This window comes from Brachyistius frenatus, unplaced genomic scaffold, assembly GCF_029030835.1.
Source record: "Brachyistius frenatus isolate BFR_SWC_R1_liver_20210118 unplaced genomic scaffold, ASM2903083v1 Contig_144, whole genome shotgun sequence".
Classification (NCBI taxonomy): domain Eukaryota; kingdom Metazoa; phylum Chordata; class Actinopteri; family Embiotocidae; genus Brachyistius; species Brachyistius frenatus.
This window is the reverse complement of record NW_027210743.1, coordinates 87,904-103,586: the sequence shown is the minus strand read 5'-3', so window position 1 is coordinate 103,586 and position 15,683 is coordinate 87,904. Positions and strand designations below refer to the sequence as shown.

General features: G+C 42.6%; 1 protein-coding gene across 2 annotated transcripts in view; it reads right to left on the bottom strand.

Annotated features, from left to right (window-relative positions):
* The window catches only part of col5a3a (collagen, type V, alpha 3a), a 46,229-nt gene that overhangs the window by 22,356 nt on the left and 8,190 nt on the right, over window positions 1–15,683 (bottom strand). The window contains exons 2-20 of one of the 2 annotated variants that reach the window (XM_069715511.1): window positions 15,039–15,203; window positions 14,398–14,611; window positions 13,777–13,939; window positions 9,108–9,230; window positions 7,259–7,669; window positions 6,309–6,428; window positions 6,085–6,201; window positions 5,923–5,976; window positions 5,771–5,812; window positions 5,356–5,418; window positions 3,131–3,205; window positions 2,868–2,951; window positions 2,649–2,705; window positions 2,273–2,326; window positions 2,077–2,130; window positions 1,899–1,952; window positions 1,216–1,269; window positions 907–960; window positions 311–355 (exon numbers count right to left, since the gene is read on the bottom strand). In XM_069715511.1, coding sequence (XP_069571612.1) covers window positions 311–355; window positions 907–960; window positions 1,216–1,269; window positions 1,899–1,952; window positions 2,077–2,130; window positions 2,273–2,326; window positions 2,649–2,705; window positions 2,868–2,951; window positions 3,131–3,205; window positions 5,356–5,418; window positions 5,771–5,812; window positions 5,923–5,976; window positions 6,085–6,201; window positions 6,309–6,428; window positions 7,259–7,669; window positions 9,108–9,230; window positions 13,777–13,939; window positions 14,398–14,611; window positions 15,039–15,203 — 2,003 coding nt within the window. The remainder of the gene's footprint in view (window positions 1–310; window positions 356–906; window positions 961–1,215; window positions 1,270–1,898; window positions 1,953–2,076; window positions 2,131–2,272; window positions 2,327–2,648; window positions 2,706–2,867; window positions 2,952–3,130; window positions 3,206–5,355; window positions 5,419–5,770; window positions 5,813–5,922; window positions 5,977–6,084; window positions 6,202–6,308; window positions 6,429–7,258; window positions 7,670–9,107; window positions 9,231–13,776; window positions 13,940–14,397; window positions 14,612–15,038; window positions 15,204–15,683) is intronic. The other variant, XM_069715512.1, reaches the window with a different exon arrangement.

Genomic DNA, 15,683 nt, shown 5'->3' with positions numbered 1-15,683 from the left:
GTATGATTTTGGCTGAAACTTCAGGGAGAGCTTAAATCCAGTGATCACCTACAATCCCCTCAGGGTTTGTGGTGGGAATGACTTATTCTGCACCGAGAAAAGGATTTTTACATTCTATATTTCATATTCTATATTTCTGAAGAGCCAAAGCATAGACTAGATGAAATGAAAAAAGTATTTTTCATGTAGAGGCACAATGAAAAAAATTATATTTTTATTCAGAAGTGAGCTGTGATGTGTGTTAAGTCTGAAATAAAAATGATATCCTTCCAGATGTAGCCACATCTGGAAGCATCTGGAAGGAACTCACAGGTTCTCCAGGTTGCCCTCTTGGCCCCACTGGTCCATCCGATCCCTAAAATAAATAAGAAGGAAACAGCATCAAAACATAGATATCGTGCAACTCTCAGATTTAACCTCAGGCATGGCTTCATTTATATCCCCACAGACATAATCTGTGAAAATAGATCATTAAAGAAATTCACTGCCTGACAGATAAGGCTCAACTATCTCCGAGCAAAGACTAATAGACCGCCACTCTCAAACGTCTCCCGCCTGCCTGCATAGATTGATATGATCCTCACAGATCTTTCATATTTTCAATTCTGAGTCAGGGATGGATTGGCTGGCTTTCATGTCTTTTGCAAACCTTAATACTGAATGAACTCCAGCAAATTAGAGCAGAATGAAATATGCAGCAGTTTATGACTTAATTTCACCAAAACCTACTTAGATCTGTGGTGCTTTACCATCTAAATGTCTTATGGAGTTCATTCGTTGATCTGGAAAGGATTTCCCTTTTAACCTTGCGTGATGGAAAAAATGTGAAAAACAAAGCACCGCTGCAGGATGTGTTTATGTGCATTGTTTGTTGCAAGGGACTTTTGGAAAGTACCGTGCACTCACCTTCTCTCCCGACTCTCCAACAGGCCCATGAGGACCAGGCTTTCCTCTGTCCCCCTACAAGATAAATGCATTAGCCACAACCCTCCAGATATTTAGGGCTGATCTCTTTATAGCAAAGCAGAATCAAGCAGATGCTTTTTAGTGTACGCTCTCATCACAGAAATCACAGCAATCATCATGATCATAAAATGCAAATAAACATCTGCCAAATGACGTATAAGGTATCCATGCATGCCATGTTAGCGTGTTAGTGTCTGAATGCCTAAATAAATGTGTTGACAATGTCAAGTTATACCACATTTAACTCACTCCGTGTCCCTTGTTTCCTGGGAGACCTGGCAGGCCGTCAAAACCCCTGTCACCCTGAGAAGTAAGAGAGAAGCAAGTGCATTAAACCCTGAAACACACACACACACACACACACACACACACACACACACACACACACACACACACACACACACACACACACACACACACAAACATACGGTAATGTGTAAACATTAGCAGAATTGTAGTGAAAGTCTCCCCTGGCAGAGCCTCCCATCTGCTCCAAGTGTGTTTTGGGGAGAGGGAGCTTTCAGATTAGCTGTAGGTCTGCTAAAATGCTGCTTTGACTGATAAAGACTCCGCTGTTCTGTCAGACCCAGCATCAGGGGAGACTGATTTATTTACTAAGCTCTTCCTGCAGCTATTATGTATTGAGTTGCCTCGTTGTCAATACGTATAATAAGCTGGGGGCTGCTTGATACCTGAAGGCTTACACTTGCAAGTGGAGATAGTTTGTTATTGTATGAGACCTTGCTGCCAAAACATGGGAGATATTGTGCTGGCAAATGTAGTATTCCAGCATTCACACACATACCAACTTAAATGCAGTGAGGATGTGAATACTTTGCTTGAACAAAAAAATCAATGGGTTGTTGGTGCAGCTCAATTAGATGAGATTATTGCTATTGCTGTGCAGCGCAGCGAGGTCTCAATGAGCTTACCTTCGAGCCTGTTTCACCCGGAGCTCCACGACCTCCGTCCACTCCCGCTCGCCCCTGTGAGACACAATGTAAAACAGGCTGTGCTTTACAGTTTATCAGGCACTGCATGCCTTTAACACAAGATACAGAGAGAGAAAGGTTTGCAGCGTGGAAACCTGCAATACTCAAGATATCTCACCCTCTTGCCTGGCTTTCCATTAATTCCAGGAGGGCCTGGCAGCCCACGCGTCCCCTACATGAGAAATGAGGAGAGCAAGACAGATGGGAAAAGGTGTAAAAAAGAAGGCAAGAGGACAAAAGGAAATCAATATTGTGACAAAAAAGACTGGTATGACGGAAGCAAGTAATGAGGCAGAAATGATGCCTGGTCTTACAGAAGGGCCACTGTCTCCATGGTCTCCTTTGAGCCCAGAGGGACCTGGAACACCCTACCAAATAAAAACAAAAGGCCATTATGCACATGATGAAGAGGGGCAATACACTGAAATATACCACCAAACAAACCAAATACAAATGAGCTGAAAACAAATCATCTATTCTACTAATTTAAGCAAATGTTCATTTTTATAGATTGCCTTCTCTGAGGGAAGATTTCACAAGCAATTACAACATACTGAGTATGAATAATGATGAGGTTAGGATGGGAAGGAGATCTTGTGGCTGGTCACACTGATTTGAAGTTGAGGTTAGAGGTTGGAGGAGCCCTTGACATAAGATGAGGATTCGGTCAAGGTCAGAGGAGTGCCTTACCAGTGGGCCTGGTCGACCTGTAAGACCAAGAGAACCTGGAGGCCCTTTGAGTGACAGCTGAAATAAAAACACAACTGTGGGGTTTATTTAAGCTGAAAATGATTCCTTTTGAATTTATATATGTAGCAAAAGGGTCTTCTTACAGCATAAAATATAAATGTGATCATCAATGATGTTATATTAAACATGTGTTAAAGTATGGGTTTCTGTAAAGTGAACCTTTGCTTGTTGCAGGATCGCCTGTGCTTGCGCCTCCTGCGGTGACACCACTGGTCCCTTCTGGGAATGACCACCATACTGGAACTGGTAGAAATGGAAAGGAGCAGTCAGGTCCCACTGCAGGATTCCCCAAATGTAAGTGAAGTTCAATCACACAGCCCCCCCTTGTGGCCATGCCACTACACAACACGAGAAACCAAAAAGTGTGCTCTGTTTGTGTTTGCATGTGCATGAGCATGTGTAAGTGTGTTTTAAGGTCTTACTGGTAGCATCAACAGGGTTCCTGGGGGACCTGTAATCCCATCAACCCCAGCTAGACCAGGACGTCCTGGGGGACCCTAAAAAGAGAGGACAGGAAATAGGATAGGCATCGGTTACCTTGATAGTGTGAGTGTGTAATTGTATTGAACATGTTCTGGGGACCCATCATCTATTTAGGGACAAAAGCAATAATGTAAATACGAAGATATATATATATATATATATATATTAAGAGAATTTAATATAATGTAAGTCACTGTGTACTATGTACTGTGTGTGTGTGTGTGTGTGTGTGTGTGTGTGTGTGTGTGTGTGTGTGTGTGTGTGTGTGTGTGTGTGTGTGTGTGTGTGTGTGTGTGTGTGTGTGTGTGTGTGTGTGTGTGTGTGTGTGCGTGCGTGTGTGTGCGTGTGCGTGTGCGTGTGTGTGAGACGGAGAGAGACCTAGAGGCTAAATGGAAGAAAACATGACTGCATCTTTGCAAAAACAACCTTTGCTATATTTCTACAGCATGCCTCTCAAACCCACCACGTTATCTTCTGTTTACACGCTGCAAATATCTCAAGAAGTCAGTTAATGTTGCATTGAGGCAAAAGGATTTCAGAGTGTGAAATATTTTTATGAATCAGTGGTAGTTTCCCTGGCACTGACTCTTGTCAAGTAACTGACTTTTCTGAGAAAAACCTCCTTAGAAATGTGTTCAATTATGTTACCTCAATGGTGAACATTTTTGTTCATAAATATATATCCTAAACATGAAACAAAGTGCATGTCAATTACAATTAGCTGATGTATATGTCGACAAGTTGTAATCATATACTTCATAGTATCTATATATATATCTGTATATAGATACTATATATATATCTGTATATAGATGCATATACTTTTAATGCATGATGCATTTTGGGTGGATTTAGAGGCTGCTGCTGGTTTAAATTTATACAAAGGCAGAATGTATTAAAACATATGTTTCATAAATAACTTAAGTAAACCTCTGAGGTTAACATTTGCGTGGTGTTTCCACTAAACTGTTCCAATAATTCTGTAAATATTCATTTTCTATTGGGCCTCGTTATCTATCCACGTCCCTGAATGTCACTTTTTTTTTTATGCCAATTCAGTTGTCATACAATTTGGAGGGGGAGAGTGTTACCCATGTAGTTTTCTGTTGCTACAATTTCCCAGTATCCCCTAAACCTTTCACATACAAGCTCTTGCTAGATGCTACAATTTACAGAAAATTCCTGAATGCCCCATTGTTCAGTAATTGCTACATGCTACAGTTTACAACTGTTCCCTAAACGCCTCCCATTAAAGCCTTTGCTAGACTCTACAATGCCCCGATGTTCCCTTGACGCCTCACGTCAGTAGACACTCGGTAGCCAGCTGCACATAGAGGAGCCTCCAGTCACTGCAGTGCCAAATTTCATTGAAAGTAGTGAAATAGGATTTCCAAGATTTACCTAAAATGAAACTGAGTGATTTTATGTATCTGGGTGGGCTGGCCAAGTAGAGCATATGTATGAGAAACACTGTCTTGACTGACTGACTGACACTGATGAGATTTACTATTGAATAAAGGGAGCAAAAGGGATATGTTAAAACCAAAAATGTCTTTTCTAGTCCATTTCAGTTTCAAGATTAAATTTATTTGTTATCTATTTTAATATAATTGATGAAGTGATCATTTTTCTTTGCATTTGCTCCTTCTGTACTTGCTTTCTGAATTGAGCAACATTTGCCAGGTATTGTTTCATCATATTTAATTTCATCTAAGAAATTTAAAAAGGTTTGCATGTTTGTCATCGGTGCAGAATCTGAATTGTCAATAGCTACTAAAATATGTACAGAAACTGAATGTGAGGAGCTTGCAAGCCATAGGGATCTGTGTGGTGAAAAACTGCCCTCATCATCTTTGCTGAAACAAATTGATAGAAACCAGCAACAACCAGGAAATAATGGAGCATCTGTGATGGAGTGTGTTCCATTGTGATGAATCATGGACAAAAACACTTTTTCAAGCCATCACACACACACAGACACACAAAATAAGATAATCAGGTCACATGTGTTTGAGTTAACATCTGTCCCTGAATTCCAGCAGGTTCCGTACAACAAACCAGGATATGTTTCAGTTCTGTCCCTCAGGTAAAGAGGTCAAACTGAGGTCAAAACAACCCACTCAACATTTGGCTCGTGAGAATAGGTCCTATTAGCCACACTCACCAATTCACCAGTATCTCCCCTGGGTCCCGGAGGGCCTATTGGTCCAGCTGGGCCAGCAAGCCCCTGCGGAGAAAACGTTCACAGCACTCAAACAAGCATCAAGGAACACTGCCACGCTGCAGTTTAGAAATGAAATGTTAATCACATTTTAATCCTCCAAATGCTTGACAATAATCCCTTTTTATTTTCTTTATGTAGCTTTGAAATCTTCTTATCTGCTTATTTGTAATGATGCAGTGGTCACTTCACGGTGTGTTACAAAAATACCAACCGAAAATATCATCACAGAGGCATCACTGTGGTGCAGGGATGTATTTTGGCTGTTCTTTCCTGAAAGAAGTCTCCAAAGAAGCTACAGTCTCATCTTGATGGCAAACAACCAAACATCTGGACAGTTCAGACTGAATTGGCTTACCTCTGGCCCTGGTGGGCCTGGGGGTCCTTTCACTAATGTACCCTAAAAACAAGCACAGAGAGGATATAATGTACATTAGGAAATGATCAATCCAGTCCTGTGCTCATAACTGAAGCTACTAAACTATTCATTAAATGCTTCTAGCTGCTCACCGGTTCAATAATAGCGTGCTCTCCCTTCTGGCCTTTCTCTCCTCTGACGTTAGCCTGAGGAGGACAAATGGATGAAAAGATGCAGATGGTCAGGAATCACTTGACACAGGCAATTGAAAACATGACCACTCCCTTGATGTACGAGTTCACCTTGAGACTTACCTCTCCTTCCCACGTCTCTGCTCTCTCCCGCTCGGCAAAGTCATAGCCGTTGTCGTACACTTCATACTCTTCGTACTCTGCCTGTGTGTCATTCTTGAAATCATCATATTCAAAAACCTGTAAGAGAATCATAACTCCAGCCGTAACAAGTGTAGCGAAAACCAAAATACCTCTCTGTTTCTGTTCTGAGGTGAAGACAAGTCTTAAATTAGCGTTTAACCTACCTCATATTCAGTAACATTCGGACCCACTGTTACTGTGGAAACTGAGAGATCATCATAGAGGTCTGAGTAAAGGTCATCTGCATACTCCTCCACCACCGGCTTCTTCACTGCCGTGTCCTTCTGCAGGCCAACACACGGACTTAAGTGAATCATAGCAAAAATGAACCAGGGGACACTGAGCGCTTCTCTGTGGCACACAGTGCCTCCGAGTAAAAGCACATTTTCTAATGTACAATATGAATGTTAGCAAAACAGGTGGATTTTATGAGAATGTGTTGGTTATCCGGAACACAGGCTGACAGGTGTGCAGTTAATTACAATGCTGCAGTGTAATTAGCAAATGGACTACATCGGATTCATGTAACAGCATGGCAGAGACTGCAGCAGCTACAGACACAGCATGAGCATGAAAAATGTGTTTACTTGGCAAATGAAATAGGACTAAACATCAAGGAGACATACAAAAAATATGACATGTTTATTGCTGTGGGATGTTAAAAATTGTTTGAATAAAAAGAAATGATATACGGTTGTTGTGGTATGTTCATAATAGCATATGTGGTGTGATTTAAATGATTTAGCTGGCATCCGAGCAAAATATTCATATTGAATGAACTGCAATCCCAATATTCATTGTTTAAGTCTGCATACTGTGTTAACCATGCATATCATGTTTTTTGGATATACAACTGTATAGTGTGGTCTGCATGGACTCCATAAAAAGGCATGTAGTGAAACTATCAACTTTTTATCAGAATGCATTCTTTATGTTTTCTGGCAGGGATATGGAAGAGGTAATGATTAGGACGGTGCTGGTTAGTGGTGGTGAGCAACTGGAGAGATGAGAGGAGGAAGAGGTGCTCTCTATGGTTAGGAGGTATTAAGGGAGTGATTGGTTAGAATTGCAGATGGTCGGAGGAGATCGAGGGTCTACAGGTAAATTTGTCTACCTCCTCTGTAACCTTTGACACAGGCATTGTGCTAGGTACCACAGTGGGGGCCTCGGTTGTGAAGTCAGGTTCATGTGTGGGCATCTCGACGGTCTTGTCGAACCCTTCATTGACAGTTTGTAGGGTGCTCTTAATTTCTGGCAGCTCTGTGGTCTGAAACGGTTCCTGCGATTGATACTCAGGCCGTGTTGTGGAGACTCTGAGAAAGCCGTCCTCAAGACTTTCCTCTTCGCGTTTTTTCTTTCTGGATCCCCTCTTGCCCTTGCCCTTGCCCTTGCCTTTGCGCTTGCCTTTAGAGCCCTTGTCCTGCTTCTTTTTGTTCTTTTTGCCTTTCCTGTCCTTTTTGGAGACCTCCTGTGGTTCAGCTGGCTGGTCGCTTTGCATCAAGGCATCAGACCCAAGTTGGGAGCTCTTTTATGAAAACATTTGAATGTAAGATGAGGGCACAGGTGGAGGATGGAGGGAAAAAAACAAAACACTGTTGTGAATGAAAACACAGCAAAGGAAATAGCCTGCTTCAGGAAAGTCAAGCAATGTGTTACAGGTCCTTTGACAACCTTTGTGGGTCAGACACCCACTGTGATTCCCACTGAGCTGGTAATACCTAAAGCAAACTTGAAATGAGAAGGAACAAACAAATACAGAGTTGCTTCCTCTAAGTCAAAGTGGAAGACATATTTACATGTTGTGTCAGAGGTCACCCTGTCTACGATCCTACAAAGATGCTAATTCTTTATGTGCTCTGGCAACTAAGCAAATATGGGCTGTGTCCTCCTCCAGAGTGATGTCCGTTGCATGTCAGTGATGTGAATGGACTCTGGCTGAAAGTGATGCTGAGGGCCGAGTCTGTGAAAGTCATCAGTGACGAGATTTAGATCCACTTGTAAACAAGGTCAGTATTTAAGGGGGAGTGATGGGAAGTAGGTCAGTGGGGTGACAGATGTTAACATGTGCCGGACTCCGAGTTCATTGCTCAGCTGTAGTTCTGTCAAAGCCAGCTGGATGACGATCGAAATGTCCTCACATTGTATTAATGAACTATGCTGGCACACCAAGTTGTTTGCTGACACATATCTACGCACATAAGTATCCACACATGTGAGGAGGGATTCATGAGGCACATATGCACAAAAAATAGACACTTAAAGAAGATGTCTAAATGTTCAGTTAAAACTCTCTATTCCTAGAAACCAAGCCGCACACACGCACACACGCACGCACGCACGCAGCTGCCTCACTTCTTTCTATCTCTATTTGTCATACACCACCAAAGAAACATACAGTAATTTATATATCCATGATGGATTAATTTTTTTATATATACACTTTGAGAAAAGGAAGAGATATTATATCACATTTGAGTAATAGGCTTCTGGCTGTGTGTGTGTGTGTGTGTGTGTGTGTGTGTGTGTGTGTGTGTGTGTGTGTGTGTGTGTGTGTGTGTGTGTGTGTGTGTGTGTGTGTGTGTGTGTGTGTGTGTGTGTGTGTGTGTGTGTGTGTGTGTGTGTGTGTGTGTGCGTGTGCGTGAGCGTGAGTGTACACCTGACCTTAAAAATTGTCCATTGCTGGCTGCATTTGAAAGAAGACACTTCTACTTAGACTGATGGCCTATTAATCTCTCAAGTCTCTTTTTGCAAACACTCAAACCTTTTGGAACCCATAGCTCTATTGACATAGTTGTACTTTTACTGAATTAAAGTTCTTTGTGTTCAAACCAAAAGACAAACCATGTCAATGCAGTTATAACATGAAACCTAAAACTGTGCTCCATATTACCTGTGTATAAACTGTACAAAATTTCACGTTTTGTTTCATGAGGCATTGCCCCTTCTTCAGTGGCAGTACTGACCTCCTGCAATTCCAGAGCTTTGCTGTCGTAGGGCAAATCAGAGTCACAATCTGGTATGTAGTTTACACAGTAGCTGGCGGCAGCCTGGGAGTCCTCCAGGATCAGTAGTTGCTGGATATCTCCCTGAAAGACAGCAGAAAGCAGACAGAGAAGAATCACCTCATTAGAGCACTGACAGAAGCATACAGCAACTGCTACTGCACAGTGAATAGGCCTTTTAGAAGGACCAGAATACTGAACATGTAACAATACACTACAACACCACAGATGCAATGAGAACAACAAGACTGGCTGCATAGCTCGATGTAAAGCAAAGTGTAATACAGAAACATCATCAAACTGCTACTACTAGTACAATTGCTCCTGACTATTGCTTCTTTGTGTTCCCTCAACTCCAGGAGGGGCCTGACTGGGTACATGAAATTAGTCAAAAAGCTCTCTCGCCTCCTTGTCAGGACCTTTATCTTCCCATCATGCCCTGGAGGCACAGCCAGAGTGTATATACAAACATGCACAGAGACAGCCCTGCTACACCCTGCAGCTCTGGGCCAGGAGCCTCGGTTGGCTCTAGTGGCCTTACACTCAACATCACTCTTGTCTTCTGCCCATAGGATATGTTACATAATTCTCTGTAGTGCTCAAAAGCCTAGAAAATTAATTGATTTATCATTTAAAAGAATGTTAAGTGACTCATTACTTAGTCATTCATCAAGAAAAATACCCAACGCAATGCTTTAAATATGAAAATAAAATAAATATTACATTTTAAGACAAAAATAACAACAAAATACTTTTTGGGCTCAAATAAATTGTAATGGCTATTTGTAAGAATTTTTTGACATTCTATAAGATTAATAATGGATAAAAAAAAACCCACACAAAATAATTACGTAATAATTATGAGTTGCACTGCTAATTTCTGTGGGACTGAAGGCAGAAAGTAATTCAGTACAGACAAACTGCAGGCAGCCCCAGAGCCCAGTGTTTGACAAGGTTTGTGATTAAATTAGCGATACGAATCTATGTAGCTGACAGGCTACTGCAAACATATTGTCAGGTGAAATGTTGTCCAGGGACAGCTGGGCAGCCATTTGTGATAAATTAAGTTAGATTAACTGCTCGATGTTGTGGTAATTATCGTCCCACTGTAAACTCTTTAATTAGGCTTTAGCGGCCAGAGGTGAAATAAATCCAAACATATCACTTCTCCGTTACCCGTCTCTGGGTCGCATATCTTCTAATACAGCTCAAATCGTGCTTCATCAGTATCGCATGTCTCGATCACTGCGCACTGTAAAAAACTGTAAACCTGGGAATGACTGTTCAAACAGTTGCTTATGCTTTAATACGTCAAACATGAAAAGAGTTGTTATCCACTTATCCTTTTTTTTCTTCCTGTTTTGGCCAAAAGCCAATGTCAAGCAAAGGAAATGATTACGCTCTAAGGTGAGCAACAGAAAGAAGGAGAACGGCAACAGGGAGTTAATCCAATCTAATCCAATCTCAATTTGAGATCAAAGGCAATGCTTTCACAGTGAAGTTTTCCTGTTTTCCTTGCCCAGCAGGTGCACTCGCTTCTAGAAACACAGAGTCAAGTGTCGCCCAAAATGTGTGCACCGCCATTCTCCATTGAGGCTGAGGCAAGGACATCTTGGGAGGACATGTGAGGATGTGTGGAAAAGGAAAACACCTAAGCTCAAGCCACATGTTTCTGATGGGTCACAAACATCTTTGATGAGGCCACACATGGCTCTGGTGGTCAAGACTCATTAGTTTTCCAGAGTGACCTCTTTGCTTTCCCCTGCTGCCTGTGATAAGGTGCGTTGTGCCAGCTAGCCAGCAGTCATACAACTTCACCAAATCACAAGTAACGAGGCTTTCTCTGAGGAATTTTCGACTTTCGCCTCAATTTCTAAAAAAAAAATAAGTGAGCCAAGGAGCACCTGAAAGTTTGTCACAAACAAGCTCAACATAATGAGACAACATTTTGATGCTCCTCGTTTGCCTAAAGTGCAGCAGATGCTCACAACTAACCAAAAACATCAGACCACCATCAGACACAAGCTATTACTGAGGCAAAATATGACCTAATAGGACCTTGACCAATTCAATATGCTTGTGCAATGTGTGGGGTAAACTGATGTGATTGCTAAGTACTCCAAACAAAGCTGCCCTTTAATGGCATGCTTGATAAGACATTGTTTCAACATGTCTGTACCAGCGAGCCAGAAATATTTCTTGTTCCATGTGCTAATTGAGACAAAAAGCATCTGAATTTCCTAACAAACAAATGCTGGGCTGGATCTTATCTAAGCAGTCAGCGTGTTAGCAGCGCATACATGGGGCACACAGCAGCCAAGAAGGAGCGCCACCAGACCTGATGTTTGTTTTACTGCAAACGCAAGCATTGTGTTGAGTTTGAACACCAAACTTCTGTAGTCATTTGTAGGCAATCTGGAAGCAATAGAGACATTAGTGGCTGACCACAGTCCCCTTGCTCCCACGCTGAGCTCCCACGGTGGGAGAACTGGTCCGGAACACTGGCCTCCTCCCCCAGAACCAGGGCCTGAGAACAGCGACCCAGAGGTCAGCCTGCTTAATTTTCCTCCCCATGGCACCAGCCTCACCCGACGTGTACAACACTGATGCTGGGGGCGGCTGCAGCCCACGTGGCAGCACACAATGGAATTAATCTTTTATCATCATTTCTATCGATAAAAAAAAAATCTAAAGAGCTAGAGATGATTTTTTTTTTTTTTTTTTACAGAAAAAAAGATTTAAAACAGATTAAGTGCAGACTTCCACACATGACCACAACAAGCACATGAATCTGACTAAAGGATGGATTTGATGAACAGACAGTCTGAAGGGTATTAGTCATCACCACAAATTTGGTATCATCATCATGACTCTTCAAATAGAATGGTAAATAAGAGCATGGGAGTGTTTTTGGAGCAAAGACAAAGATTAAATGGTCTCCCTTGCATCTAAAAAGGGAAATTTACAGAGCACACGAGGAGACACATTTCTTAACTGAAGTGGGATATAAAGTAATTTAAAAACTGGAGAGCCTGTCAGTGTCTGTGAGGGGAAGGCAGGAAGGGAGTGGAGACTGACTTACAGCATGGAGGGACAACTGAGGTTAAATTAGGGCATAGGGAAGGTGAAGGTATTGTGTGGATGAGGTTAGGGAGGTACCAAAAGGCAGTAGGTGTTCACTTGTCTGGATCAAGCACATCCGTTTCCCCTGAACATCAAGAGGTATGATGACCTCTACTTATACCAATAAGGAGTTATAACAACCATCCTCCTGCACTCTCTTAAGTTAAACACAGTCTTTCTTTTTGCAGACTGTGGGAGGATGATAATTCCTCTGTACTTGACTGTATACCTCATCTTATGCCTCTGTATATTTCTCCATTTTTTTTTTCCCTTGCTCCACTGCCGAGCAGACACAGAGCCCCGAGGGTATGGCAGAGGAAGGGGCTTGAGCCGATCTCTATTTCATGCTGTGGGTGAGAGATTTAGAGTGGAACCTCATTGGGAATGACAATGGAGCAGGGGTTGCACTTTGCCATGGGAAGCACAAAGACTGACTTGTGGCAATAAAAGGTTACAGCACTGAAAAAGAGGGACTGGAATCACTCCCAGAGAGAGATTGATTTTTCTTGCTTTTCTTTTTGCCGCCATTTTATTGATAGACATGGGGACATATATCTAAATGGATTAAATGATCTGAACTTTCAGGCAGATGCATCCTGAAACAACTTAAGCAGTATCTTTGTCTCTGTGCCTGCTACTCTGTGATAAAAGCAGTCACGAGAAGCAGGTATTTGTCCTGCAAGAGGATGAGTCATGACCAAACTACAAACTCCCACAGCCGAGCATGTTTTAAATGTTCAAATGCACAGATGGCCAATCGGACTAGCCAAGAGATGTATGCTAATAAATCCAAAAAGCAAAGAGAATGTGTTATTTCTTGGCTTTGCAATGGAAGTGATGAGACTGGGCATGTCTGAACAGCATGTCTCCTCCTCCCCACTCCCTCTGAAACACCTAACCTTTTTCCCCTCACTGCTTTGTTCCTGCAGCACTTGATTGACAAGGGACCCCTGTCACCCTGTGGCCTCTGTGATTTAAGTCTTTTCGTAAGTACCTTTAAAGTCAGGGGTCAACGTTCCACAGTGTCAAATACAGTTTGTAGTCAGCTAATATGACCATTTCACTGACACCAAGGTATACTGTATAGATTATATACAATACAAGCTTTTTGGTTTTGTCTATTTGACAATTGGTGCAGCATGAAAAGGTTATTTAATCTGACAAACAGCGAACAATCCAAAACCTTATTGCTTTATTCATCTGGCCTGCTGCTGACTTGTTCAGTGCCCCGTCAGATGATTCTGCTAATATGCATTGTACTATGTTACCCCAGTGAAACTTGATCGCCCATGGTTTCACAAACTAAACTTAATCACTCAGAGTTCACAAAATACATACTCTAATTTACCTCCTTTGTCTACCTCAATACAGAGATGCACAAAGAACTTAGAAATAATTGTATTCTCTGGCCACAGTACGTGAAGAAACAGAGTTGGATTGGATAGGATTATGATAAAACACTTGATTATCTGTTTTCAGACATTTCTAGACTTTGACATAGCCCTACCTCAAATACACCTTCATCCAGCAGCCGTGTCCCAAACACTGTGACCCCCTCAGTGCTGACCACAGCATCGTCCCCTCGCAGCAGATCCAGGGTCTCAACCCTCTGACAATCCAAGTAAAGGGTCACAGTCTTGTCCTGCACACTGTAAGCTATCCTGTGCCACCTGAAAGAACAAGGGGAGAGAATTAACTGACAGTTAAGCCTGGGAAGGGGGGAGTACTGTGAAAATGTAGTAGCGGAAGTATTTTGTGAAGATACAGCACATATGTCAGCAGAATCAGAATCGCAAAGAGCTGTTTCACACCTCTTGCAAGTCGAGCTGACCACAGGTGCCTCTGAGTATTAGACACTGTGGAGGATTGATTTCTTTAACTCCTCTGATCAGATCGAACCATTGCATCAAGTACTCCACAACCTTCTAATTCCCTCCAAGGACACTCAAGGTTTGGGAAATTTATAAAATGCACAGTTTTATCAATATCAATTACAGAGTGCTGGTGGATTTGATCTATTGAACACAGACATCAGCTACTGTGTGCTGTCAAATCAACAGAATGATGGATGTTAAATTGCAGTAACATCTGGTCTAATAGAGAAGTTATAGGCCCTCAGACTACCCACTTTCCATCAGCCAGGTTGATCTTCTTGAAGATGGGGTACATTTGTGGTGTGGGCAGCCCATGCTGGTCCTCATACAGGAAGACAGGCGATCGACCCACTTCGAGCCCGAGCTGCTGCACCCCTTGGTCATCATACACTGACAGCAGGAAGAACTGGGAGCCCTTGTTAGCTCGTATGGTGGCCATCAGGGAGAAATTCTCAGGAAATCTGGAATCTAGGAGAGAGGAGAGGAGAGGAGAGGAGAGGAGAGGAGAGGAGAGGAGAGGAGAGGAGAGGAGAGGAGAGGAGAGGAGAGGAGAGGAGAGGAGAGGAGAGGAGAGGAGAGGAGAGGAGAGGAGAGGAGAGGAGAGAGAGTTGTTAAGTTTTACAAGAGAGAGCTCAGCGGGGAGCCGACATTTTTATAACATGCAGGCACCACCCGCTGCCAGTGAGACCTGTGTAAAGATAATAATGATGAAAAGTATTGCCCATGAAAGAAACGAGTACCCAGGAGGAGGAGTGAAGGGAGCTGAGTAATATTTCTTAAGGTTTTACTGAGAGAAGAATCCCTTACAAATGTGACACTTTTGAGGGATTTCTGCTTTTTTTGGAAATCCTCAAGTATTGAAAGGCTATTCTGTTTTTGAACAAAAGTCCACTACCAGGGAAGAACTGTTTGGTGGGAACACTGAGCTGGATCTTTTTGATCTTGTAGGCCAAGTCCGTCTTCTCCACGTCCCTCCTGCTGGTGCAGATACCAGCCTCCAAAGACACCCCCTCCATGTTCTCTGACAGCTCCAGAACTCGCAGAACATCAATGGGATCAGCTGGGGAAAGAAAGAGAACATTAACCATCTGTGCATAGCTACAATTCAGTCTCTTTAAAAGTACTGAATTCCTACTTTGTGTTTATTCCTGTTTCTAGCATTATTCAAAACTGTAAAAATGATTTATGATAGGGGGCAGCTCGTAGCAAATGGCAGCAGCATGCTTTTCAACTTGTGAGTTGCACACTTAAACTCTGCCAGTGAGAAAGCAGTTTTTCTGTCTAGCTCAGTTAAGTGCTGGTTGTTATCGAGCTGAAGAGCAGGGTTTAGTGTGGCTGGAAGCTGGTTTTAAAGTGTGGAGCCTTCCTGCTTCCTCAGAGTCGGAAGAGGCGAGCTCCTCTGAGATGTGGCGGCAGGTGGCCAGGCTTCGGTGGGTGTTATTATAGGATAGGGGTGGTACACAGTCTAACCCATAATCCTCCAGCAGCACACCTGACAGCTGACACCTGCACACTGCTCACCCTGCACCATGCAGCCAGC